This window comes from Carettochelys insculpta, chromosome 4, assembly GCF_033958435.1.
Source record: "Carettochelys insculpta isolate YL-2023 chromosome 4, ASM3395843v1, whole genome shotgun sequence".
In the NCBI taxonomy this organism is placed as follows: Eukaryota; Metazoa; Chordata; order Testudines; family Carettochelyidae; genus Carettochelys; species Carettochelys insculpta.
Genome location: NC_134140.1, coordinates 89,212,152 through 89,238,539, shown reverse-complemented (window position 1 = coordinate 89,238,539; position 26,388 = coordinate 89,212,152). Strand labels below are relative to the sequence as shown.

The 26,388-nt window shown below is 40.4% G+C and overlaps 1 protein-coding gene across 1 annotated transcript in view; it reads right to left on the bottom strand.

The window, feature by feature from the left end:
- RNF150 (ring finger protein 150) overlaps positions 1-26,388 on the bottom strand; it is a 185,445-nt gene that overhangs the window by 30,352 nt on the left and 128,705 nt on the right. Inside the window, exons 5-6 of the mRNA XM_074993277.1 lie at positions 22,490-22,586; positions 19,745-19,955 (exon numbers count right to left, since the gene is read on the bottom strand). Of these exons, the coding sequence (XP_074849378.1) occupies positions 19,745-19,955; positions 22,490-22,586 (308 nt within the window). The remainder of the gene's footprint in view (positions 1-19,744; positions 19,956-22,489; positions 22,587-26,388) is intronic.

Sequence of the window (26,388 nt, the reverse complement as noted above, 5' to 3'; positions counted from 1 at the left end):
AAATGAGAGTCAGTTGACTAAAACACAGTATTTAGACTAAAGGTCAAGTGTCACAAGTCCACAGAAACAAAAATAATATAACAAAAAACTTAATGGTGTAAGAAACCCTGCCCCCTAAATGAACAATAGTCAACCTAAGAAGGAAAATTATTTCAGCCATCAGTATGTGCCTTAGCAATGAACGAAAATGGTTATAACTATCAGATCTTTCAAGTCCTGTATGCTTTAATGGGTATAAAATTAAGAGAGTACAGAAATTACTTTGCAAATCTAGACTATATTTCATAAAGAGTGATCATTTAATTTTTTTTCCTATCGCATTAACATACTTTTCTTTTAAAGGCTTTAGGATGATTCAATAAAATGGTTACTATACGTAAAGGAAACTGCAGTTTGAAAATTATAAATGCTGGGCTTCTTATGTACTGTTTCAAAGCTTATAATTCTTTCTCTGCATGTGCATCGCTCACCCACTCACACCTGTAAATGCAGTCTTGGATCATGATTGCAGACTGAAAGTGAAAGAACTCCAGACCTCCACATCTAAAGCTAGCAAAACTGCCTCTATTGTTCATTTCTCATTAGTCATCACTGAAATTGATATGCCACCAGGCAGCACTGAAAGTACAGTAAACACATCCCTTTGATAAGTTACATGAAATTGGTCTGTCATTGTAATATTTTTCATTTTTGCCAGGTTACATACAACTTTTTTTAAACAAAGGAAAATGCAACTATATTTCAGAAGCAGCTTGGAAGTGGAACAAAATTTTTAAGCACCTTATCTTCAGGATAAAAATATGGCTATCTGCTAGCAACTGAAATCATCTGCTCTTTGTATCCAGTTTAGAGAAAAAAACAACTTAAGGCCTAAATCTTGTTTTGAGGTCATAAGAGGGACTGAAATGGTGCACAGGCTTTGTGTTGGCCTTCTGAACAAGGTGAATTTTACTGTAAGGTTCGTGTTTAAGTCTTTTCAGATTTGAACACCTCTCCTAACAATAGAGGTAGATTGCATAGAGTTACTCAAACTCACTTTAAGGTTTCTATTTTTTTTTTTCATTTTGTTTTGTACGAGGGATGGTGGCAAGGGAGTGCAGTAGATTAAGCTGCGGCCAACACAGAGACCAGTGGGTTTGACTTTATACTGGCAGCTGTGGTCTATCCATGAGTCTGGCACATTGTACAAGCAGGACTGAGGAGCAGCAGGAAGAGGAAAGTAAATCAACACAGCTGGCATTACCTTTTCTTTTCAAGTATGTACATTTATTAGTGAACTGTGGAACTACAGTATATGTAACAAAGACCAAAGAACACACAACATCACACAAAGTCCCTGGTAAAAGGGCATTTAGTGATCCTGAAGAACTATAAAGTTTAGGCTTCCCAGGCCACAGGACTAAAAGACTTAATCCACGTGGCAGCAGTTGTTTTTATTAGCACCAAGCTTCCTTTCATTAGGCCGGCAAAAGAGGCTGTAACAGAACCTTTAGTTTTGGACAAAATAAAGCATATTAAATGTTCTCTGGGACTTCTTTGGGAGCTTTTACTGCCTTGGAAAAGGCATGTGGAAATGTTTCTGGATTTAAGCAAAACACTGAGTTAACTTTATATAGGAAAAACATGCAATTCAAGTAACTATGTCCAGATAAAACTGGAAATAGAAGCTAGCCAAGAGTAGAATAATGTCTAAGTGGATCAGAATTCAAGATTTTATCCTCTCTTGCAGCAGTACTAATGTAAGTCGACTAAATTCTATCAAATTTGAGTATGCGCAGCCAGATACATTATGCCTGGTTATTAAACAACAGCATAGTAAAACACCTCCTTTAAATCACGCAGATTCTCTTCCACGTTTTCTCCCAATCAAACCTTTTAAATCATTTAACGTATATCTCTTTTTAAACGGGATATGTTCCTTAATAATGCTGAAGTATTCCAATAAATTGTGATTTTACTGTTTTAAAAAAAGTCTTTGGCCTTTTAGACAATGTTTCTGGAATCAAAAGCATATTTAAACATTGTGTTTGCAAAGCTGAAATACAGAAAGAAAAATAAAACCAAACTTTGTTATTTGACCTGAAAATTAAACATTATTTTTAACTAATTCAACTTAAGTTTTTTTTAAGCAATTAACAAATATAATAAGTGATTGAACTTGACTTGACCTGGTGAAATGTCAGACCAGGCTCCTTGTTTTGCTATCTTTAAATAAGGCTTTTTTCCTTATTTAATAAGCTCCTTTCACTTTCTTTCTCTTCTATTATCATGAATAATACAATGAAAGAACAAAAAATTAATTTGCCTGCTCTTAAAGTGCTGAGGCGATATGACAATTACAAAACTGAAGGGAGGATGTGATGACAAAAAGCAGTAGAGCTAGCACAGTGGAGATAGTTTCACTCTCACTTCTAGGTCACTAATCCAAACCCAACCCAGCTGTGATGGAAAGTTGTGATGGGTTGCAACTGCTTTGGAGGATAGGGTCATAATTCAAAATGATCTGGACAAATTGCAGAAATGGTCTGAGATAAACAGGATGAATTTTAATAAAGACAAATGCAAAGTGCTCCACTTAGGAGGGAACAATCAGTTTCACACATACAGAATGGGAAGTGACTGTCTAGGAAGGAGTGCGGCAGAAAGGGATCTAGGGGTTATAGCAGATAACAAGCTAAATACGATTCAACAGTGTGATGCTGTTGCTATGTTGTGAGCAAGACACGAGGAGTCATTCTTCTGCTCTGCTCTGTGCGGGTTAGGTGTCAGTTGGAGGACTGTGTCCAGTTCTGGGCACTGCATTTCAAGAAAGATGTGGAGAAATTGGAGAGGGTCCAAAAAAGAGCAACAAGAATGATCAAAGGTCTAGAGAACATGACCTATGAAGAAGGGCTGAAAGAATTGGGCTTATTTAGTTTGGAAAAGAGAAGAATGAAGGGCGACATGATAGTTTTCAGGTATCTAAAAGGGTGTCATAAGGAAAAGGGAGAAAACTTGTTCTTCTTGGCCTCTGAGGATAGAACAAGAAGCAATGGGCTTAAACTGCAGCAAGGGAGGTTTAAGTTGGACATTAGGAAAAAGTTCCTAATGGTCAGGGTGGTCACACACTGGAATAACTTGCCTAGGGAGGCTGTGGAATCTCCATTTCTGGAGATGTTTAAGAACAGGTTAGATAAATGTCTGTCGGGGTGGTCTACACACTACTTGGTCCTGCCATGAGGGCAGGGGGCTGGACTCGACTTCTCGAGGTCCCTTCCAGTCCTAGTGTTCTATGAAAGCTGTCACCACTTGGCAATTTTTTGGCAGCCTACTTAAAATGTGTCCCCTCTCAGTCCTGTCTCTAGTGGACAAACTTTCACATAACAAATAAATCCATTAGACTTGGCACTGACAGGCACCCTGGTTGTAAGATTAATTAGAAAAGCTGAAGGTCAAGGCACTGAAGGACTGCTGTGCTTGCATAGAATCTTTTATGAAGTCAAGAATGTTCATCCGCAAGGGGTGGAATTACCCCTGTACAGACCAGCAAAAGGTGTATGCATGATATAAGTCCTCAAAATATGGGATTAGTGGGACATAGGCCTTGTAGATTAACACAATTCACAGCCATAGTGAACAAGGAGATTTTACGGACTTTTGACTCTATGAGGAGACCAGTTTAAGATCATGTTTCAGACTTATTGGACAGGCAAAATGGGGAAGAGACTATGTTATTTTTATTCCATTGACAGAGAATTTCAGTATGCAGGCTTTTTTAATAGGGAGTATAACAAAAGTATAACAAAAACAAGCAAAACCTCTGTAACGGAGAACAAAATGTAAGGATATGAGAATATTCCTAGAAAATTAGATCATCTGGTCATTCAAGATGTGCCATTAACATTTCTACCTTGCTGCTATGTTGCATCCAAAGCTTCTAACTGAAGCAGCCTCATCAAGTCTATGCCAGTGTTACTAACCATGTTACACCAAGACAAAAACTCATTTTTGAACACTGGTTATTAGAATTGAAAAGCTTCTGCCTGTATTACATTCATTTTAATGCATCTTTAGTTATTGACACTTCCACCATCCCCCAAGATTTTAAAGAAATACTTCTGCTGCCAATTTATTTTATAGTGCTTTTTTAAATTCTGAGTCATCACACATGTTCTTTGGGATCAAAGAATGAAAGTGAAGGGAAGCGAAGACAGCTTTGTTATTTTATCTTTCAATGAGCTGACAACCAGGAATGTGAAACCTCTAAATAAATGCTGACACCTTAGCACCCCCATTTTAAAATCCGTGTTCATATTTTCCTAATTAACACTGCCTTAAAACTAGTATAGCCATTTTTAAAATATAAAATAAAAAACACTTAAAACATTTTAGTTGAGCTCCAATGACCTACAAAAAGCTCTGTTTTTAAACTGAACATTTTCATATGGCAAAAGAATGCCTTTGAGGATCTGCAAAAGATTAAAAAGTTAAAATATGGCCCAATTATTTCATTTAGAAATACGAACTTTCTGAATCAGAATACATATCCTTTACATGCACAGAATTCCTCAGGGAAGGCAGCCTTGCATGCAAGCATTAGTCTGACACTTACTAATGAGACAAACCGCAGTGTTTATGAGCCACATCTATTTAGCATGATAGAGAAAGAAAAAGAATTCCTTCAAATAACCCAAAAGCTTCCAGCTACTGAGTGGGAAAGTGCAGTAAGAAGTGGTAGTCCAGACTGACCAGTCCAAAAGATTATCTTTCCCTCACTGCTTTTCCTGGCAGCTTTCCTTTGAAATGTGTTCTCAGAGTGGAAAGGGTTATCAACTGTGGGCTGGACTTGACTTCCAGCCCTCGGATTCCATGATTCTATCAACTGAACAGGTGGGAGAGCAGGCATCAGAAATTCTAGAACACGATTGCTTTTAGGGTCATGTTTTCTAAAAAATCTTATGGCAAGAATTTTGCAGCCCGAATAGTTCGTAGCTCTTCACATATTAGAATGACAATTTAAAGGTACCACTGATATTTTGGAACAGACTTACAGACCTACACTTAGGACCCTGAGTGTCTCTTCAAACAAAAGGGACACAATGGTTAACAAACTTAGCTCCTAAGTAAATACCTCAGCCTCCTTAAATCCCGTATGACATGCAGACAGGACATAATGCACCTCAAGTATCACCTTATATGTCTGATCTATTACTTTGACTACTGCACCGGAATGTGGCTCTTCCAAAAATGCTGCCTAATTTCACAACTGCATTAGGAATCAGCCAGGGAAGATTTTTTTTTTTTAAATTTTTAAATATACTTTGTATTTTTGTCCTTGAAACAATGCAATCTAAGAAACATGGAGATTTCATGTGGAGAAACCATGTTCATCATCAGCTGATGTGCTCTCCTCACCTCTCTAGTAAGCTTCAGAATATTTTGGTATGCAGGCACTGACACTTGGCTTTGCTGGTGAGTGCTTTTGAAGAGTTGGGTACACGTTTGGAGGTTGGCGGGGGCGGAACTCTGCCAATTTTGGGTGGAGGCCATTTTCAGCATTTTTATGTTTCTTTCACAATCTAGTTCCTGAATGTGTCTATCACTGAGACGTTAGTTTATCAAAATAATAAGGAACGACAATTATGTTATCATTAATTACAATACATTAAAATTATTGAAGTCACCCACAAGCTGTCTTCACTAGCATCCCAGTGTAAAGACATTACATTTCACGGTAGCTTTCTGGATGAAACTGTCAGTAACATGGGTGGTTAATGGGTACTCAGTACTGGAGCTCATGCGCAGAAGGGATCCAATTCTCCTTCGCTCTGCCCTGAAGCCCCACTTCTATTCTGTCTCTTCTCCTTGGGGCCACACTTGCCACTTGCTCATCTCTGCTTCTACCCACTTCTCCTACTTGCTTCATCCCTGTGAGGGCAGCTTGCGGGGAGTTGGGGGAAGTCACTGAGCAGGGGCAGGGCTTTGGGGCACAGCCATGGTCCAGGGATGTCAGGGCTTACAAAAAATTAATGCAAAGTACCCCTATTTTTTAGTGTGTGCTTCAGCCTCAGAGCACCCACAGAGTCATCACTCATGTACCTTATTCTGCATCTTTTACATACTCGCGCTCTGCTTGCAAACTTTTCTTCATTGTCCTGCAGCACCAAGCTAATCAAAATGTAACAAATACAAGAAAAATGCTTTTTCCACATAGGTTTCCAGATATGTAGCAGCAAGGACAGAAATGTGTCATAAAATACGGTCTCATCATTCTTACAGCAGGATGCATGCTCTTGCCCCCTCTCCAAACAGAAGTCCCTCAGACAGACTAATTCATGCAAGCTGAAACTAGCAAATTCTGACAATAGTACAAGAAAATCTGAACTCACAAGCCCAAAATAACCTGGAAAGAGCTCTTCTAAGTACACTGTGACAAACACAATGAACGCAGGTGTATATGGAGATTACTTTCATTAGCTTTCTGAAATTTTATCTGTTCAGTTAGTGCGAAGCCTTGAAATCATGAAAACTTCAAAGACCATTATACCAAGGTGGGCTAGATGATAGGATCCTATGGAATATTCACAGGACTTTATATGAATACAAGGCATGTATATTTGTGTGTTCCTAGTGCATAGGCCGGGGGTGGGGGACTTTTTGTGGAATCTGAATTCACAGTAGGGTGTGATTAATTGCAAAACCCCATGTTTGGCTATGCAGCTATCTAGTCCTTTTAAGTTATGGACTAAATGGGGCAAGAGAAAGGGGACAGTGGTGGCTTTTATTCACTTTTAGGAGGCCAAGAGATAAATGCTATTGGGGACAAAGGCTGACTTTAAGCAGACAATTTCTAGGGTCTTGTTTTTCTTTCAACAAATGGATACAGCCTGTTGTCCCAGGAGTTCCCCATTATGCTGAAAGGTTGAGAAGACTGAAACTTGTCAGGGTCCCCGCAGAGCTGATGGGTGACTTCTGTTAGGTTTAGTAGGCATTTAAAGTTTTATATGGTTTCTCTGTATGATTCTGACCTTAAATAAACTCTGCTCTGAAAGAGCTGAATGGTTCCTGGTAAATCACTGCCCTTGTCTTTGGAGGGAAACTAAAGTGCAGGGAGCTGAATGTCTGTCACATCTGCACAGGGAGACTCACAAGGGGACTGCAGTGTAAAATACCTGTTTAGAAAGGGGTGGATGAGTGTCTCTGCCCGGAGAGGTGGCAGTTAAGAATTAGCTCCATCGCACAGCTATTAAGGTATAGGTAAATGCCCGCAGACTAGAGGTCTGTTTAATTGCTGCGTAGCTAGTGTCACTGAGGTTTTACCCAGGCTTGTTGTCCATGAGAAAATATCTACCATTTTTAGAATGGTTACCAACCTGAGAATGCCGAGAGAAATCTCTCACTTTCGGATCAATGCATCTAGCAAAATTTCCTGTAAATGGAACTTGTTTTGCCTTCGGTGAGCCTGTTGCTGTCTGCATTAGGCCTCTCGTCCCCATTGTCTGGTAAAATTTATTTGCATGTTGCATCTCATAAACAACATTTCTCAGGGAAGGCTGCATCTAGTGCTAGGCGTACATACCAGACCTAGAACACTGGGGCCCATGATGTTTCATGGGCACTTAGTGATTAAGGAGCATGCCAAAGGTCTCTTTTATTGTGCCCAGTCACAAATGACTGTGCAAAATAAGAGCTTCATAGAACGCCACCTTAACACCTAAGATATGAATTTAAACCAATTGCCAGTTCTCCGTCACCTTCTTCCTTGGTATTCCAGCCCCAGTATTTTCTCCCACACAGATAGGTCAACAAGCTAAGGATTTGCCATGAGATTCAGAAGAGGTAGACAGGTCTCACAGAGGTGGTTGAGCCCTTCTGTGCAGGAAAAAAGAGTTCCCGGCACTAAGGGACCACTCCGTGCCTGGAGCTGAAAGGCCTCATCCATGCCATTGCTGTAGGTTTTCCCTCATGTCACTAGAGATGGCAGATTTATCTGCCAAATATTTGTCTCAATCTTTTGAATTTGTCTACTTTGTGCATTTGATAGCATTTTTTGTACAGTCAGTTTTACTGTTTGACATATAGAGACAGCTTGTGCTTTGAGGGGGTAACACAAACCAAGACAAAAAGAAAAAAAACATTTTAAAGTAGGAAAATGTCCTTGTGAAACCACAAATATGAGCAGAAGGGCAAGGGCCAATGTAGTAAGAAAATACTTACACTCAACTTATGGGACTGGTGAATTCATGCTGGTGGTGTTCCTGTAAGTAAGTCATCAGCCTTGCAGATAAGCAGTGGCACAAGCGAAAATTTTATACAATTAGTGCTCATCAACTCAAGTGTACATTTTAGTTTGCACTAGCATAATCACACAGGGAAGAATGGCATGGATCCTGGTGCTACATGATAAAAGTTCCCTCGTATGTTCCTTAGTATTGATTGCAAAAAGACTACATCAGTGCACACATGGGAACTTTTAAGCATGTAGAAGAGGGGTCCACCACACCAGACACTCTGCGGCGTACTGCTGTGGATCAGGAATTAATATTTCACCTGGGGTGTGCTAATACACTGTATAGACAATTCCTCAAAATAAAAAATCCAGGAACTCGGACCACTGTAATTTTCAGTGCCTGCTAATTGTCTAGCTAAGCATCACTTTAGAGTTTTAACAAGGCTTTAACACACATCACATCTAAGGCACTTGGTACTTAAACCTGTCACGTTTTGAGTAAATGAATTCTATGAGTAGTCCATCTCCAGGACACAATTTGTTTGTCATTTAGATGCTTTCACCATAAGCTTTTGCAGTTTTCAGATGCTTTTTCCTCCTAACTTCAAAACAAAGTACTCACAACACAGATGAACGGCCAAACGATTACGAGTCACCAGGTGATAAAATTCTTATGATAGCTCTTCATTTTTTTTCAGCAGCCAATTAACAGTATATCTTCCCAACAGACTTTTAAAAAATGCACAGATCAAAATCTTTCTAAGAGTTTTTATTTTAATAAAGAAACTACCCAACTAGTGTGACAAAGCTCTGACAATCTATATCTTTAGAGCTGATCCGCAACCCAGAAAAACCCAGGAAAAGAAATGTTCTCCCAAACCCATCAGGTAGACTTCACATTTGAACAGAAGATGACATTGGTTACCTGAATATTCTTGGTGCAAAACAGTGATCTGGCAACACCAGAACAGTTTGACAATGTGTTGGTTCCACCAAATTCTTCCGTAAAAAATTTCTGAAATTGGAATGTTTAATTTTGACATTTTTAAAATGGAATTTTGGTGTGCAATAACTTTGAGAAATTTCCTTTAATCCTATTAAAATACATCAAAGGAGAGGTGGTGGAATCTCTATCCTTAGAAGTTTCTAAGTCCTGGCTTGACAAATTTCTGGCTGGGATGATTGAGTCAGGGTTGATCCTGAGTCATGCAGGGGGCTGAACTAGATTACCTCCTGAGGTCCCTTCCAGCAAATAGGATTCTATGATTTTATGAAAATCTTTTACAATGGTTGAATTTGAACAACGTTTTGTTGAGAAGCAACTATTTTGTTTGACTTGTAGCTGTTTTTCTTCTACTTTTTTGGAATTGCCAAAACCCAGCAAACACATTATTCACACAGCTGCGCCTCACAGCTTCAGGTCCACATAAAATGTAAGAATCTCCCAGGCTATCCATTTGTCTCCAGGCTGAGCACAGTGGTTACTGCAGCTCAGGACCTTCTCTCTCTCTGGAGTTGCCTGGGGAGTTTCTAGACTGCAGAGTTTTGTGCATGTGTGTGCATGGGGTAAATCTAGTGGGCCTCATGCAGCATGCAAATCATTTTCTTAAACTGATAGTCAGTGCATGTGGCTCTTTGGGGATTGTACAGCTTGAAAGAGCAGAAGTATTTATAGTTCTCACCAAGAAATAAAATATGAACAGAGAATGAAGCCTGTAAATGCACACAAACTGTTACCAAAAATAGCAAACACCATGTGAACTGGGAAGTGTCCATATGATCAAGGGTGAAACAAAAGTGTATGAATGCTTTACTTTTCTCCAAATGCCAGATTTATATCAAGGACTTTTTAAAATATACACTCTAGCTGCTTTTTCTGTAAGAGAACTATAGTGTTTTTTAACTTAGATACTTAATGCTGATTAGCTGTCGCTCAGACGTTGGTGAATGGAGGTGGGAAGGAGCCTTCACTCTATGTAAAGCCCGAGAACACTGCAATTTCTGTGCTTGTGGAAATGGAAGGATCTGAGGCTCAGAGGAGAAGATTGCTCCACAGGAGTGAAAGAGAGAAGGAGAAATTGCCTTGAATCCTGTTTCTATTGATCCAAACAGTTGGCAGTCTCTAGGAAAGGAGCTGGCCACCATTCAAAGGGACATTGCCATGGGTACATTGCTTATGTGCACAACCAGGCAAAACTTGCCGCAGCTCCCCCACAGGCAGGTTAGCTCAGCATCACCTCTTATTCAAGGCAGTGGCCAAATGCCATGATCTAACCCCTGTGGTAACATTCACATTTGCATGGAATGGATCCTGCTCTCAAGGTGCTAGGACATTTCAGCTATGTCTACATCGCAGAGTTTTTCAGAAATAACTTCTTTGAATTGTCTAGTTTCTAAATAAAGTATTTCTGAAAAGAGTGTTCACGCTGCAAGAGCATCTCAAAATTGAGAGTGTCCACACTAGAGAGCCCAATTTTGAAATAACAGCAATGATGGGATGCCTCTCTGAAGCCAATTAAGTATTAATTACTTCTGCTTAGTACAGGAGTGAGCAAAGAGGGGCCTGTAATTTCCTAAGGGGGGCAGAGCACAATCGGCAGCTGAGTCTCAGGCTCATCCACCTCATTTAAAATGTTGAAATAGGTTACTGTTTTTATGTCTGTGTATTCAAAATTATAAATCAATTAATAAAGTTTTTATGTTCTCCATACTTATTTTCTTACACATGCTGAAAGGGTTTTTTTTCCCCCACCTGAACATAAAACTGAAATTTCTGTCAGTTTGGATTCCATTAGACAGGTGGTGGGTGGGGCTGCTAATAGCAGGGATGAAAAGTAGGGTCTGATGCAAAAAGTTTGCCCACCCCTGGCTTAGTACACACTGATTCCATTTTGAAACTGAAAGCAGGGAGGCGGGGGGAAATCGATGAAAGTTGTTAGTTTTGGTGGACTTACTATGTCGAGTGAAATGCCCTCTTATAAAAGAACAACAAACTTTGGATGTGGATGCAAGGGCTTTTCTTCTGGAAAAGAGGAGGTTTTCAACCATCCAACCACCTAATCCAGCGAAGACAAGCCCGAATGATAGCACTTGACGTAGAATAGCTCACTATTCAGAAGCAATGCAGTGCAACCATCACTATACGTGAGGCAATGGGAAAAGAGATTTGACACTTTGGAGATGTTAAGATTAAGAGGGCCACTGATTCTTGAAATAAAAAGTCCATTGCTGAGCTGAATATAAAACTAAAATTCTCCTTAATTTTAAAATGCTGATATCAATTTGAGATATGCAGGGACTGAAAAAGGAAATAAAGGAATTTAACATACACATCCTATTATTAACACCACCTAATAAATATTTCAGTGGATACAGCATTTCATCCCACGTATGTAGTACTATGAAAGTGTCCTTCCCCTAGGCCCACTTTCAGAAGTCCCTCCCTTTGGATCCTGTTTGGGAACAAATACACCCCCCATACAAGAACAGAAAGAATAACCTACAGCACCATGGGATAAGCACAACAATCCACAGAAACAGCAACAGTGGCAGCCAGTGCAGCGTCTGGATGCTGTGTACTCCACAGACGTTGCATGGCTGCTGCAGCTCCCACAGGTTCAAGCACAAGAAAAAGCCAGGCAAATCTCCAGTGCAGACTAAGCCCAGAAGCACTTGTCTGTCATTAGCAGAGCATAAAGGAGCAGAGGAGGGGGAAAAAGGGGAAAAAAAATCAAATACCTCTGCAAACATTCCTAGCAGCAGCCAGAGCCATCATTTGTAAAATCACAGACAAAATGAGTTTACATTGGGAGTCTGAGAGGAACCTCTGAGGATCTAGAACATTGACCACACCGGAACTATTCAATATAATTACTACAGTGCTCTGTCGACAGAAATCACTGTTGGAAGAGATTTCCCAACAAAACTTCTGTTGACAGAGTGTATCCACACACAAGAGCCAATTGGAAGAGCGCTCTGCTCTGTTGACAGAGCGGCCAGAGTGCCCGGCCACTCTGGCGACAAAACAAGCACCCAGAAGCACAGCGGACAGCGCTGTCCATTGTTCTGGATGCCGTCTGTCAAGAGAAGGTCCCCCAGAGCATCCACACAGCTTCTTTTTCGACAGAATCTGTTGACAGAAGTGTTACGCCTCATGGCCAAAAAGCAGAACACTGCTGGCAAAAGTGCTGAGTTTTGTCGATAAACTCTTGACAAAACACATTTTGTGTGTGGACATTCCACCAGTTTTGTCGACAAAACTGAGGTTTTGTTGGTTAAAACTCGCCAGTGTAACTGTAGTCCAAGCGAGTATATAATTCATAATTATTCTGACATATTTCTTGTTGTTTAAAGTTCTAACTATAACACAGCTATGACCAAGTCACTTACTGCATGGCTACCCTATGACCCCATTATATCTTCATTTAAATTACAATGTGTATTGGTCATAACTGTGTCCCCTAAATAGATTAAAGCTGTGCACTGTTTGAGAACTCAAGGGCCTGTGGGGCTGAACACTTGCCGTGCTTACTAAAGTCCAGTGGAATTGTGAGTTCTCATCACCTCAAACTCAGGCCACTAACTCTCAAACATACATTAAGGGGTTAGGTTACTGCCAGCCCCTCTCATAATGAACAGCAGGTCCAGCTGTTGACTACGATTGTGAACCAGACCACATGGATGTATTATTGAGCTGATTTAAGTCTGTGCACCTGATCAGTGAAAAAAATTTTTCAAGCATTACATTTAAACCCAAAAAGAACAAATTCTAATAATAATTTATACCTAATAGAAAACCCAGTCATCATTAACTGAAAAATCAAGCACCAAACCGGAATACCACAGATGAGACTGTGTACTCAGCATATTACACATAAGTACAGTCCAGGGCAGAGGTTGGCAACCAAAATAGCATGAACTACCATTTTTCCAAATTCGGTAAAAAACTCAATAATTCAAGAGCCCCAATGCCTGTGAATACGAGACAGTCCTTCATAAATAACAGCAAACCATACATTTTGTAGCCTTGTTTTAAGAACAGCGCACACGCAGCCATTTGTAATGTGAAACATGTTTACGGCAGGACGTTCACAAACTTTTTACATATTCTGTTTCCACTATCTTCCTGACTTCACCGCTACCTACTTAAATTATGCCAATTTTACTTCACGTTTAATTTCAGTTTTCTTTCTTAAAATGTGTATTCACAGCAGGAACACCGCAAGCTTCCTTTGCCTTTTCAAAATCAAGACTTTATTAGCAACATGATCAAAACACAGATACGTGTCATATCCCAGAATGCACTGCACATATTAAGGGGAGAATTATCCAGTGTTATGAGATCACATATCGTTTGCTACTTAGAGATGAATTGTTCATTGTTGGGCTTTTAGGTGTTCACCGTTTATCAAAAATAATCAGGAGGTGTTTTGCACTTTGCAATTATAATGTCAGAAGCCACAAATAAGTCCTTAAGGAGCCACAGGTTGCAGACCCTGGCCCAGGGCATTGAAGCTATCTAAGGTGGCTTCAGTGGGGCCTACAGACTTGCCCGGATCCTGGGCAAGGTGGGGGTGGGGGACTTGGCTCCAGGCTCTTGGAAGGGGTGGTACCTCAATCAGAACGGGCAGGGCTGCAGCAGGCCTCCCCCAGGCAGCCACAGTGCTGTCCACCCAGAGTGCACCATACCTACACCGGGCATCCCTCACTGTGGCCTAGAGTGTGCTGTGCAGCCCCCCGACAGTGATTTAAAAGGCCCAGGACTCTGGCTACTGCTGCAGTACCTGCTGTATTTGCCAGGAGCCACAGGCCTTTTTGAATAGCTGGGCTCAGGGGTAGTTGTTCCCTGCTTTAAGTATCCATTCTGCCCTCCTGAGTCTGGTTGTTCTAAGGATTGATGCAACCAATTAAAGCACTTCACGGACAGGGCTGGTTAAGTTCCCACAGCCAGTCCTTAGCTGCCCCTAGTCTGCACTTTCATGCATCCACAGTGCTACGGGCAGTTATCTTAGCAATGCAGAGGCTTATGAAGGGAAACTTTCCCCCACCCAGTTCAGGGACTATGGTGGTTCCTTTCTTCCAGTGCTCCGCAACCAGCCCTGGGCTCTACCCCTCTAAGGGAGAATCCTCCCCTTAGCTTTGTTTTCTGGCTTAAAGAATCCTACTACAAACTGCTGATACGGATATATTGCCTCTATTACCATTAGTGGAAAGAAAAGAAACAGACCCCCCAAATACGAGAACCAGAGGGTATAAATAAAGCAGGTGAGTGGGCCCTACTGACTCAAAGCACACTCCACGCTGCTTTAGTCAGTCGAAGAGTTCCTTTTGCTGCATCTGACAAAGTGGGTCTTCGTCCACAAAAGCTTATGCTTCAATAAATCTGTTAGTCTGTAAGGTGCCGCAGGACTTCTCATTGTTCTTGTGTAATGGAACATGGTCCACGGACAGCCCCAGAACTGAGGGTCACAAATCCCTGTGTTGCATCCTGTACCTGATCTAGCCCACTGTGGGTAGCACAACCAAGTGTGTCTGGGGGGTAGACCAAGATCAGAACTGAAGAAATACTGTACTCCCCACAAATGGGTATCAGACATCCCATATTGATGACAAAATACAGAACAGTTGCTATAATTCAGGTACATACGATGATATATATCCAGAGTAACTACTGGCTTGAGTGCCGTTACTCTGGTCTTAAACCAGCAAAACTGAGATCAGAATACTGCCCAACAAGTTTAGTAAATTTACTAACAAATAAAAATAATCTTAATTTCACCAATGAAATCAATCATGAGAAACACAACAACAGGGACACTAGCAAGGCTGAAAGGAATAAAATTTTACTAACCAACTTTTACTAGCTTAAATCTTAGCAACTCATTTAACATCTCTCTCATTGATTAAAATGGATCAGCCCAACAAAATGAGGCCTGAACAAGTCCTACCTTATCAGCTCTTGGACTGGCACTTTGCATGCGGGAGTACTGCATGCACATAACATTCTCTCTGCTCTCCTCCCGCTCTCACGACTTTGACCATGCAAAGACCTAAAACTGCAGTGAGTCCTTTTCTTTTAGAAAGACTAGCCCTCCTCCTCCAGAAAGCAGGCAAGTTGTCATTTTAAAGCCTTTACTAGATCACATGAATGTTGTCAGAGACCCAAGGACAAGGATGGTACAAAAGGCCATTGTGATACCTTTTCTCCCCTCCACCTTTAATATTGCCCTACTTCCCCTAAATCTGTTTCTTTGCTATGATGCTGTGCTCAAGTAAAACTGATTAATAGCTCACTCCCTGACGTATCGGAGGGGTAGCCGTGTTAGTCTGGATCTGTAACAGCAACAAAGGGTCCTGTGGCACCTTATAGACTAACAGAAAAGTTTTGAGCATGAGCTTTCGTGAGCACAGACTCACTTCATCAGATGCTGGTCTTGGAAATCTGCAGGGCCAGGTATAAATAAGCCAGATCAAGGGTGCGGATAACAAGTTAGCTCAGTCAGCAAGGGTGAGGCTTACTACAGTTGATCTGGAGGTGTGAACACCAAGGGAGGGGAAGCTGCTTCTGTATTTAGCCAGCCATTCGCAGTCTTTGTTTCAGCCTGAGCTGAGGGTGTCAAATTTTGCAGATGAATTGTAGCTCAAACTTCTCTTTGGAGTCTGGTTCTGAAACTTTTTTTGTTGTAGGATAGCTACTTTCAAGTCTGCTACTGTGTGGCCCAGGAGATTGAAGTGCTCTCCTACAGGTTTTTGTATATTGCCATTTCTGATATCTGATTTGTGTGCATTTATTCTTTTACGTAGAGACTGTCCAGTTTGTCCGATGTATATAGCAGAGGGGCATTGCTGGCACATGATGGCATAAATTATATTGGTAGATGTACAGCTGAATGAACCCACAATGGTGTGGCTGATCTGGTTAGGTCCTGTAATGGTGTTGCTGGTGTAGATATGTGGGCAGAGCTGGCAACGAGGTTTGTTACATGGATGGGTCTCTGAGTTAGAGTGACTGTGGTACGGTGTATAGTTGCTGGTTAGGATTTGCTTCAGGTTGGCAGGTTGTCTGTGGGCAAGGACTGGTCTGCCTACCAAGGCCTGTGAAAGTGGGGGATCATTGTCCAGGATGGGTTGTAAATCCCTGATGATGCGCTGTAGAGGTTTTAGCTGAGGACTGTAGGTGATGGCTAGTGGTGTTCTGTTGGTTTCTCTCTTGGGCTTGTCCTGTAGTAAGAGGCTTCGTGGCACACGTCTGGCTCTGTTGATCTATTTTTTCCACTTCCTCAGGTGGGTATTGCAGTTTCAAGAATGCTTGGTAGAGATCCTGTAGGTGTTTGTCTCTGTCAGAGGGGTTGGAGCAAATGCGGTTATATCTTAGTACTTGGCTGTAGACAATGGATCGTGTGGTGTGTCTGGGATGGCAGCTGGAGGCATGAAGGTAGGCGTAGCGGTCAGTGTGTTTACGGTACACGGTGGTATTGATGTGGCCATCGTGTATCAGCACCGTGGTGTCCAGGAAGTGGATCTCCTGTGTGGACTGTTCCAGGCTGAGGTTGATGTTGGGATGAAAGTTGTTGAAGTCCCGGTGGAATTCCTCCAGAGTCTCCTTCCCATGGGTCCAGATGATGAAGATGTCATCAATGTAGCGTAAGCAGAGATGGGGTGTTAGTGGATGAGAGCTAAGGAAGCGCTGTTCCAGGTCAACCATGAAAATATTGGCATATTGAGGGGCCATGCGGGTACCCACAGCTGTGCCGCTGATTTGAAGGTATATATCGTCGCCAAATCTGAAATAGTTGTGTGTGAGGATAAAGTTACAGAGCTCAGCCATCAGATGTGCTGTAGCATCATCAGGGATAATGTTCCGGACAGCATTTATTCCATCTTTGTGTGGGACATTGGTATAGAGAGCCTCTACATCCATGGTGGCTAGGATAGTGTTTTCTGGTAGGTCATCAATGTATTGCAGTTTTCTCCAGAAGTCAGTGGTGTCTTGGAGATAGCTGGGAGTGCTGGTGACATAACCAGACAGTCCTTCAGTGAGAGTGCCAATGTGCGAGATGATGGGGCGTCCAGGATTTCCAGGTTTGTGGATCTTGGGTAGTAGGTAGAATAGCCCTGGACGGGACTCTAGAGGTGTGTTGGTATAAATCTGTTCTTGTGCTTGTGTAGGGAGTGTCCTGAGCAGATCGTGTAGTTTCTTAGTGTATTCGTCGGTGGGATTTGAGGAAAGTAGCCTGTAAAATTTGGTATTGGAGAGCTGTCTGGAAGCCTCCTTCTGGTAGTCAGACCTGTTCATGATGACAGTAGCTCCTCCTTTATCTGCCTCTTTGATTATAATGTCAGGGTTGTTTCTGAGACCATGGATGGCATTGCGTTCCGCACGACTGAGATTGTGAGGCAAACAATGCTGTCTCTCCACAATTTCTGCCTGTGCGCATCGGCAGAAGCATTCTATAAGTCAGCACTTAAGATCATTCCACTGCTGGGAGAAAGTGACCACAGAGCAGTGGAACTGATTCATGCAGAGTGGTAATAAGAGAGAGAACTGAAGGCAGACAGACAAAGGAAGAGGAATTTCTGGGATGGCTGTTTGGGAACTGTCCTCTCCAGGCTCAAGTTGTCTTGTCTCTCTGCCTTCATGTTGCTACTCTCCTTTCTCTCTCACTTACAGGAAAGTAATAAAGTTAAATCTTGGTATCCCATGGGGTCGTACTGAATATAGCAATGTTTAATTATCCATAGTTAAATACCCAAAATTTCTTGGGACATAGGCAAGTTTCACACCTAATCCATTGTTCTATTATATTACTCTATCCCACAACAAACACACGAGTGTTACTTTTCTGCTTCTGTGCCCAACAACATGCATGGTCATACAGATACATACTTTCTAATTGTTGGCTATTTTTGCCTCCAAGTTCCATTTAGACAGACAGACAGACAAAGGAAGGTTTTGAACACAAAATGTTACATTTAGTGACAGCTCGGGATTGTCAGCATGGATGGTATCCATTAAAGAAATAGAAATCTAACATGAAAAGACCCCAAGTTACAAATTTAGTTTTTCGGTCAAAGCTGTTTCTTGATATTTAATGAAGTCTGATCGTCTGAGCAGGTGCTTTGACCAACACTCCTTTTGAAAAACTAAGACTATGTTACAAGAAACAACAAATAAAGCTTCCAGTGATGAAAAGAAGACAATGAAAGAGCACAAAGGAAATTAGAATGTGCTTTTTTCTTGATTTCAAGGAAGAGTCCTTCAGCAAGGCTTCCATTTTGTAAAAGTACACATCTAGGAAGAAAGCATGTAGGCCATATGTACCAGGTGGGGGGACTCTTCTGAGAAGCAGTGACTCTGCAAAAGATTTGGGGACTGTGGTGAATAATCAGTTGCACATGAATTCCCAGAGTGATGCTATGACCAAAAGAGCTAATGTGATTCTTAGGTGCATAAACAGCAGAAACTTGAGTAGCAGTAGGGAGGCTGTTTTACCACAGTTCTTGGCACAAGCGTGACTGCTACTGCACAAGTCAGGAAGAATATTAAAAAATTGGAGGGGTTCAAAGAAGAGCCATGAGAAGGGTGAAATGATTAGAAAACCTGCCTAATAGTGACAAACACATGGAGCAAAATCTGTTTAGTAAAACAAAGAAAATATTAAGCAATGACTTGATTGCCACCTACATGGAGGATAAATATGCAAAGATGGGATCTCCAGTACAGCAGAGAAAAGTACATTACAGTTGAAAGGCTGGAAATTAAAGCAAGACAGATTCAAACAGGAAATAAGGCATCAATTTTGAAATGTGTGGCATAATTAACTATTGGAGCCTCTTACTAAGGGTTGTGGTGAATTCTCTGTCTTGAGCAATTTTAACATCAATATTGGATGTTTTTCTAAAAACTATGCTCTACCAATTATTTTGGTGAGGTCCTCTGGCCTTTGTAATATAGGAGGTCAGACTAGGTGATCATAATGGCCTCTTTTGGTTTTGGAATCTGTGAAGCTATTTTAAGTTATGAAAGCAAGAGTGAAACGTTATATGAATAACAACAAATAGTACACCAAAGAACAACAGGCCTGGGGAGGAGGAATAGCTAAAGTTGGTAGACCAAGGCATCCAACAGATAAATTTAACAAAAGGAGCAGGATTGTAGGCATAGATTATTAAGGAAGACCTTGGTAAAAAGACTCCATTATCAGTTAAACAACACGTGAAGACGTCTATAATTTTAGTCTACTTTGTGTTAATAGAAGGGGCCTACTTCTTAGAGTATTCTTCCATACACTTCACTTTGCTATTCTATCAGATTAAATCCATTTAGTTGCATGTTGGGTTCAGAGTATTTGTGACACAATAGTACTTCAGATAATTCAAAGCTCCCATTATGAGCCAAGTTATTTACCCTCTAGATTTCAGTAAAATTTAAAGCAGCAAACAATATTCCAAGATTTACAGACCTATGCATTTCTTAGTGATCGCGATTTCTGCATACTGTTGTCAGAACAAACTCTGGCAGAAGGAGGAACTTACTGCTTGTTGTGAAGTTACCTTCCCCAACCTGGGGAGGAGGATCTGCATCCTGGATGACTTGTAGTACTCCCACAGTCCGGACAGGAGGATCCAGAGCTACAGAACTTTCATTCACAGTTATATCACTAGCCCCTGTAATCTGATTAGTTGGCGGTCCTCCTATGGAAGCTTCAAAATCTGGAGGTATATCATCTATGCAATCAGCATTTGGCTAATGGAAATAAAAAGAAAAGTCTTTGAGCTTTTATTCCACAGATAAGATATTAAGGACTCTAGTTACAAGAAGGAAGCGGGACAAAATCTAAATCTCTTACATGATTTTTGGGGCTTAAATCTCATGGACTGTCATTAAGATATGATTTGCTATGTGCCTAAATCATACCTTTGAAAATTTTAGCCATATTAGTTTAGGGGCAAACACTGAGTTCAGATATTTGTTTGGCTTCCAGTGATCTAGAGGGGACTACAAAAAATCTTGTGGCACCTTACAGACTAACAGATTTGATAAGTACTGTTGATACTGGGCCATTTCCACCTTGCTGACTAGACCTTGTCAGCTCTGGCCCTCCCTCTTACTGGGACTCCACTCTTTAAATACCCCCTCTGAAACCACCCCCCGACTCATGCATCTGATGAAGCGGGTCTTTGCCCACGAAAGCTTATGCTCCAAAATATCTGTTAGTCTATAAGGTGCCACAGGACTTTCTGTTGTTCTCGAAGCTACAGACCAACACAGCTACCTCTCCAATACTAGAGGGAGCTGTGAATATACACTTGTGAACAGAAATGGACTTCTTCAAACACAAGCAAAAAAGTAGCATTTTTTATTTTCCGGTTCTTAAATAAATGCTCCAATTTTTCTTCCTGAATTTTTGCATAACAAGTGGGTCTACTTTAACAAACAGAGATTTTCCCCTCACATACTCCTTCTAGGATCATGTCCTACAATCACGTCTTGTTCTTATTAATATTGCCTCACTAATTTTAATGGGACTACTGTACATACAGCAATATTAGGACCTTAAATGCTAATATCTAATAAATACAGATTATACAAAATATGCGGCCACTAGGGAGGGGTGAGAGGATTATGGGTGACAGGGACAAGAACTAAGGGGTAAGGGAATAAGTGGGCTGGATCTTGCAGGGCAGGGGTTAGGTGCAAAGGAGCAGAAGGGACAGAGACAGGCTTGGGGCAAAAGAGCACACTCTGTGCCAGATCCTAGGACTGAACACAGGAGTTCTGAATGGATTCTTTACTATTTATAATTGCTTTGAAACCCACTAGCAAAACCCCCTTAAAGGCTGGTCTACATGCAGCATAACACCCTGCTACTGCTGCAAGTTACTGAAAGACCTGCAGCAGAGGTGGATCTCAAGGTCCTAACTCTGCTGACGACCCACAGTGAGGTCAGTCCAAAAAAAGCAGTATGTGATGATGGAATTAAAGACAGTACTGTAATGCATATTAGGGCGATGAATGAAGGTTGAATATGCAGCTTTAAAACTGACAGTATGCCTGACTTTGCAACTTTATCAATCTTTCACTTCTCCCTTTGTCACACTCCTGCATGTGAGCGCACACATACACAAACACACTCATAATGCCTAATTACAAAATATCATAAGCGTATTATTTCAGGTGCATCCTGCTGGCTTTGTAATTGTACTAAGTTAAGAGACACACCTGCATGAGTATTTTATCATTGGACTATTTCTTAGAAAAATAAATTTATATCAACCTCTTATTTCATTTCAATAATTTGTTTGGATTATGTGTCTCCATGTCATTTCACTGCCGCTCTTGGGCATAACTACATTAGTTCTCCTTGTCTGCTCATCTGTGGGGTTTTGCTTTGTCTCATCTTCCTTATGTAGCACTCAGATATGTAATGTTGACATGCTGGTGCCTCAGTTTGGTGACAGTGTATTTACAGCAACTGTTGGCATATCGAGCATCATTGTATCAGGGTTAAACTTGACAATGAGGAGATACTTTTTTACATAAAACAAAGCTGATTAATTTCTTGATGGAGAAGACAGCAAAATGTGAGATAACTAATTTAGGGAAACTACATTGTTGGCAGAATGTTTACTAATTATATTTGATAATACAAACCAAAGAGTTAATTGACAAGCTTTGGCAGGTTTCTGAACAGATCTGAATTTACCAAGTGACTACAGTATAAGAAAATGTTCGCTTGTTAATCACAAGATTCTCATATGTTTAATCACTCAAGGAAAATGTTATGTTTTGTAACTAGGATTATGATCATCAGGTCTGCTGATATGCAAGGATGGTTTAAGAGGGGATGAAATGAGACAGAAATGGCAGTGGCTTTTGCAATCAGAGGAAAACTCCCTTAGACCGATACACCATGACATTTTTTATTTGCGTACCCGTTGCTTTGAGGCAGTGAAGAGGAATGGAGGTCCAGATGTGATGTAAAAGAGTAAAGAAAAGAAGATTTGAGTGTGATTGTACATTCCTGACTCAATGAGTTTAAAAAATCCCTACCCCTCAGCAAACTAACCAACCAAACACGCGCACACACACACACAAAACCCCCTTGGCCAAATTGGCAGCGGGAAGAAAAACAGATGTCTGCTTGTGTTCCATTAATACATCAGTCTAGCATGGTGATGAATGTGGTTAGAGAACCTAAATGACAAAAAGATAAGCATGTAAACATAATGGAGATGATCTCACTCTATTTTTACTAGCCTTTTGCATGACTTGCTTACCGGAATCCCTAGAGCTTTTAAGATGTTCATTTTACACATTGGGCAGGTACGATGGTCCAGCAGCCATGGGTCTACACAAGATTTATGAAAAAGATGCCTGCAATGAAATGCATGATATTTTAATTCAAACCCATACGTAACTTAGAGCTCTTTAGTCATTCCCAGCAGTTGCTTCTTAATATAGTAAAATCAGGAGCTTTGAAAGTATAATTCTCCAGTATGAAGTATTATGAAAAGTGCACACAGAGAGGAGTATAAAATCAGTGTACTATACTTCATTCAGATAAGCACAGTTTTCTGCCTACTAAGAGTTCACTGGCAACTGACACAAAGTGAGACGTACAAAATTGGACACCATCAATTAGAAAGACAAACGTGCAGTGGGTAGAAGCAAAAGGCTTAAAATGCTAAAGACTGCCAACTGTAATACAGGTAAACGTAAATCAGTTTCACGTAAAACTCAGATCATGTAAATATTTATTTATATGACATAACACAAAGATGACCCCACTACAGTGACCCAGAACTCTAAATAACTGTAACATGAAGCAATTTTGCATTTGTTTTTATTTTATAAGCTCATGGCAGTATATAGTCAGAAAAAATTCTCCCCTCATTCTTCTACTTTTTTGAGGGACAATGTCGCCTTTATGGTGATCCCCCCCTGTATTTTCTCCCCCATCCCATCAAGCCACCCAGGAAACTGAGCATCCATAACTGGACATTTCCTCCTCTGTAGCTGGCTGATACTATTCATTCAGATAATGTGAAGTGATCATCTGCAAAAGAGTGAAGGCATTCTGCCTACATATTATCATCTAGTTATGGAAGATAAAGTTTCTTAAAGTTTCAGATAAAGTTTTTGTAAGTGTTGGTTGTCTAAAGCTGCTTGAACAGACTGGAGGTTGTGCACTTCACTGATAGCCTAACTCATTCTTGTGAGGATGACCTGTCATATTGCAACTGAGAGATGAACACCTACTACAGAGAAAAATCATGCAGTTCTACAGGGTGAAGAATTTAAGAAATGCTAGGAGAAGAAATCAAGATAAGTTCTCAGGGATCTCTGATAGACAGGGAAGCTGTTTGCCCTCTCTGTGTTTCAGTTGGAGAGTCTCTACAGAACACAGTTCCTAATTCCTTATAATTACTCCAGTATGTGGAGAATTGTGACCAGATTATTTTAGTTATTTGTGAGTACTTCAACTGAGGAGACTATATCTATCCTCAGCAAGAGGGGATATGTCCAGGCACATAGACTGCTGTGAGGAACAGCACGCTGGAAACCTGGCTGCAGATGGATGGAGTATTGGCGTGGTGGGTCGGTCTTCAGTGAGACACTGGAGATTGATTTCTTCTCTCGCTTCCTACGGATTTTCGTGAAAGTATGTGGTTTTTCCTTAGAACAGAAGAATTGTTGGTTTGCTTCCCACCAATTAAAATTGTCAATTTTGCCATTTATTTAGCCACGTGTAAGATATAGGTTGCCCACATATATGTTTGCTGTCCCGTTGAACATGCCCTGTGGCTCTATCTGCTCTGTAACATTTTGCACCTAAACCACTGGTCCAATTAGACTGTTTCTGAGAAACCGGTACAGGTTGAAACTCTCTAATCCAGAATGCTCTCATCTGGGAACATCCATAAACCAGTGTGATTTTAGTTAGCTGGATGACCACTTATTATGCGGGTGACCATGTTTCCCATGGTCCCATAAAGTCCTGGCTCTCAGTGTTCTGTGCTGTTATTTAGCTGTAATTTACCCCTAAATGTCTTCTAAGAGCCCAGTAAGGAGTGGAAGTGCTGCTAATTCTGCTAGACAATATGACCTCCTGTAGTCTAGCAAATTCTCCCATCCGGCACAAGTCAGATCCCGAGGGTGCTGGATTAGAGAGGTTCAATGTGTACAAAGTTTTCTCATTTAAGCATAACCTCAGCACCTAAATCTTTATGTAAAAGCCTGAGAATTCACTCACCCACCTCAAACTATGATTTATGTAACAAAGACTTCAGCAAAAATCAGATGGCACTTTTATTCTGAAATAAGAATGTCCATACCCAGACTTGCGTCAAAACCAGCTGTGAATTAAACATATTTTTTCAACGTAAATGTATGTGTACAGTAGTCCTAATTAACTTCTCTCTATATGTAACAGAGGCACAACCTTTTGTTAGTCAAATTTCAGCTGAACTTTTATAATGCCACTTTTATTAAAAGGCCTTGCAGACTGGAGGGGTAAGTGTTTCACTTTATGTAGGTCTGTATTTCCCTGTGCCCTTGCTAGCCTTTTCCCATTTACAGGTCTTTTATATGAATGCACAAAAAACCACAAACTAAGAGCAGTGGGACATGTCTACAAACTGTCTTAATGCTAGATCTTGAGCTAATAGATCAATAGTATAAATTTTCTCTCCACAGCAGTGGTTATCTCAGAGAGAAATGCAGGAACACTATACATAACCAAACAGTTGTGTTTAAATTTTAAGAACACTGCATGGAAAGTAGTAACTCTACTTTGCTATTCCATCCCAATATTTAAACAACGGCATCCCACACAAAGATACGTCCATCCTTCCAATCAGTTGGAAGAGACAAAGGTACATTCTCATCAATGTTAATTTTTAACATCTGTTGCATGGAACTTTATAAGTTGCATCAGCCCAATTCCCTAGCTGAATTTAATACTAAAAACAGTAGTGAAAATACAGATCTAAAAATGTATGAAAGCTCTTCAGACCCTGCTACTCACTCCACTTGGCTCCCTTTCCTACTACTTCTATGGAAAATTGATCACTTAGGAATAAGAGTTACAAGGAAATTACAGTATTCCATTTTAAACTGACACTGACTTTGCACAGCTGTGGCACAGAAAATCTGTTGTTGGAATCTGAAACTAGTCTAATCATGTCAGTGGGCTGTAATACCAAAGTTTGTCAGACTTCATCCTATACTGCATGCCAACATGATTAATGTAAATGAAGCATCATGATACTTAAAGTTAAAATCACTATTTTACTAAGATTCGCAACTCCACTTCCAAAACAACATTTACCATGTTGGATAAAAAAAACAATGCATCAAATCTCTGTCTCTGCACTATATTAACTTCCCCCAGGGCTCCTTCTCCCAGGAGGTATATATTGCATATATCATTGTCAGACAAACATTTAGAGTAAGCAAGCAACATACAGACTACATATAATCTTCAGATAGCTAATTTACCATGAAATGTTTCAAAATTTAAAATGTGTAAATAAAATACAGGTGCCTTGAATGTCTTGATTTATGAAAAACGCTGAATTGCATGTCAAAGTCTTATTTTTCAGCTATTTGAAGGAAGTACTTCAAATGTTCTTATAGTGTTGATTTGTCGTTGTTTCTGTTTTAATAGGATGCCCACACTCAGCAGGCTATTATACATTTAACTGCCAACATTTAATGTTGATTTGGGCCAAAATAATCAGTGAGAGCCTTCAGAAAGATCAGATATTCTTACACACTTTAAAAATGGAGAAAAATCTGTTTTTGATCAAGAATATATAATGTGGGTGATGTGTAAAATCAGATCCAGTAATTCAAGCACAGATGAAAAAGGAGCCCTTTGTGTTCATGTTCAAGCTTTGCAAGCCTTAATCAGGCTGTAGATCACATTGAAATATTTCATAATGCTTGTTAGCTAGAGTGTGGAATTTTCATGCTTTATAGATATTTACCTCAAATTTGGCTATTCATAAAAATCAACTGACTTGAAAGAAAAAATATTTTAAAAGGAATGTAACCAATGTCACGTGATTCAAATCCATAACCATGATGGATTAAGTCTCCTTGCATGTTAAAATATTGTATTAAAAGTGTATTACGGTTTTAATTTTCGATTTAGTATGTATGAGTTATATTG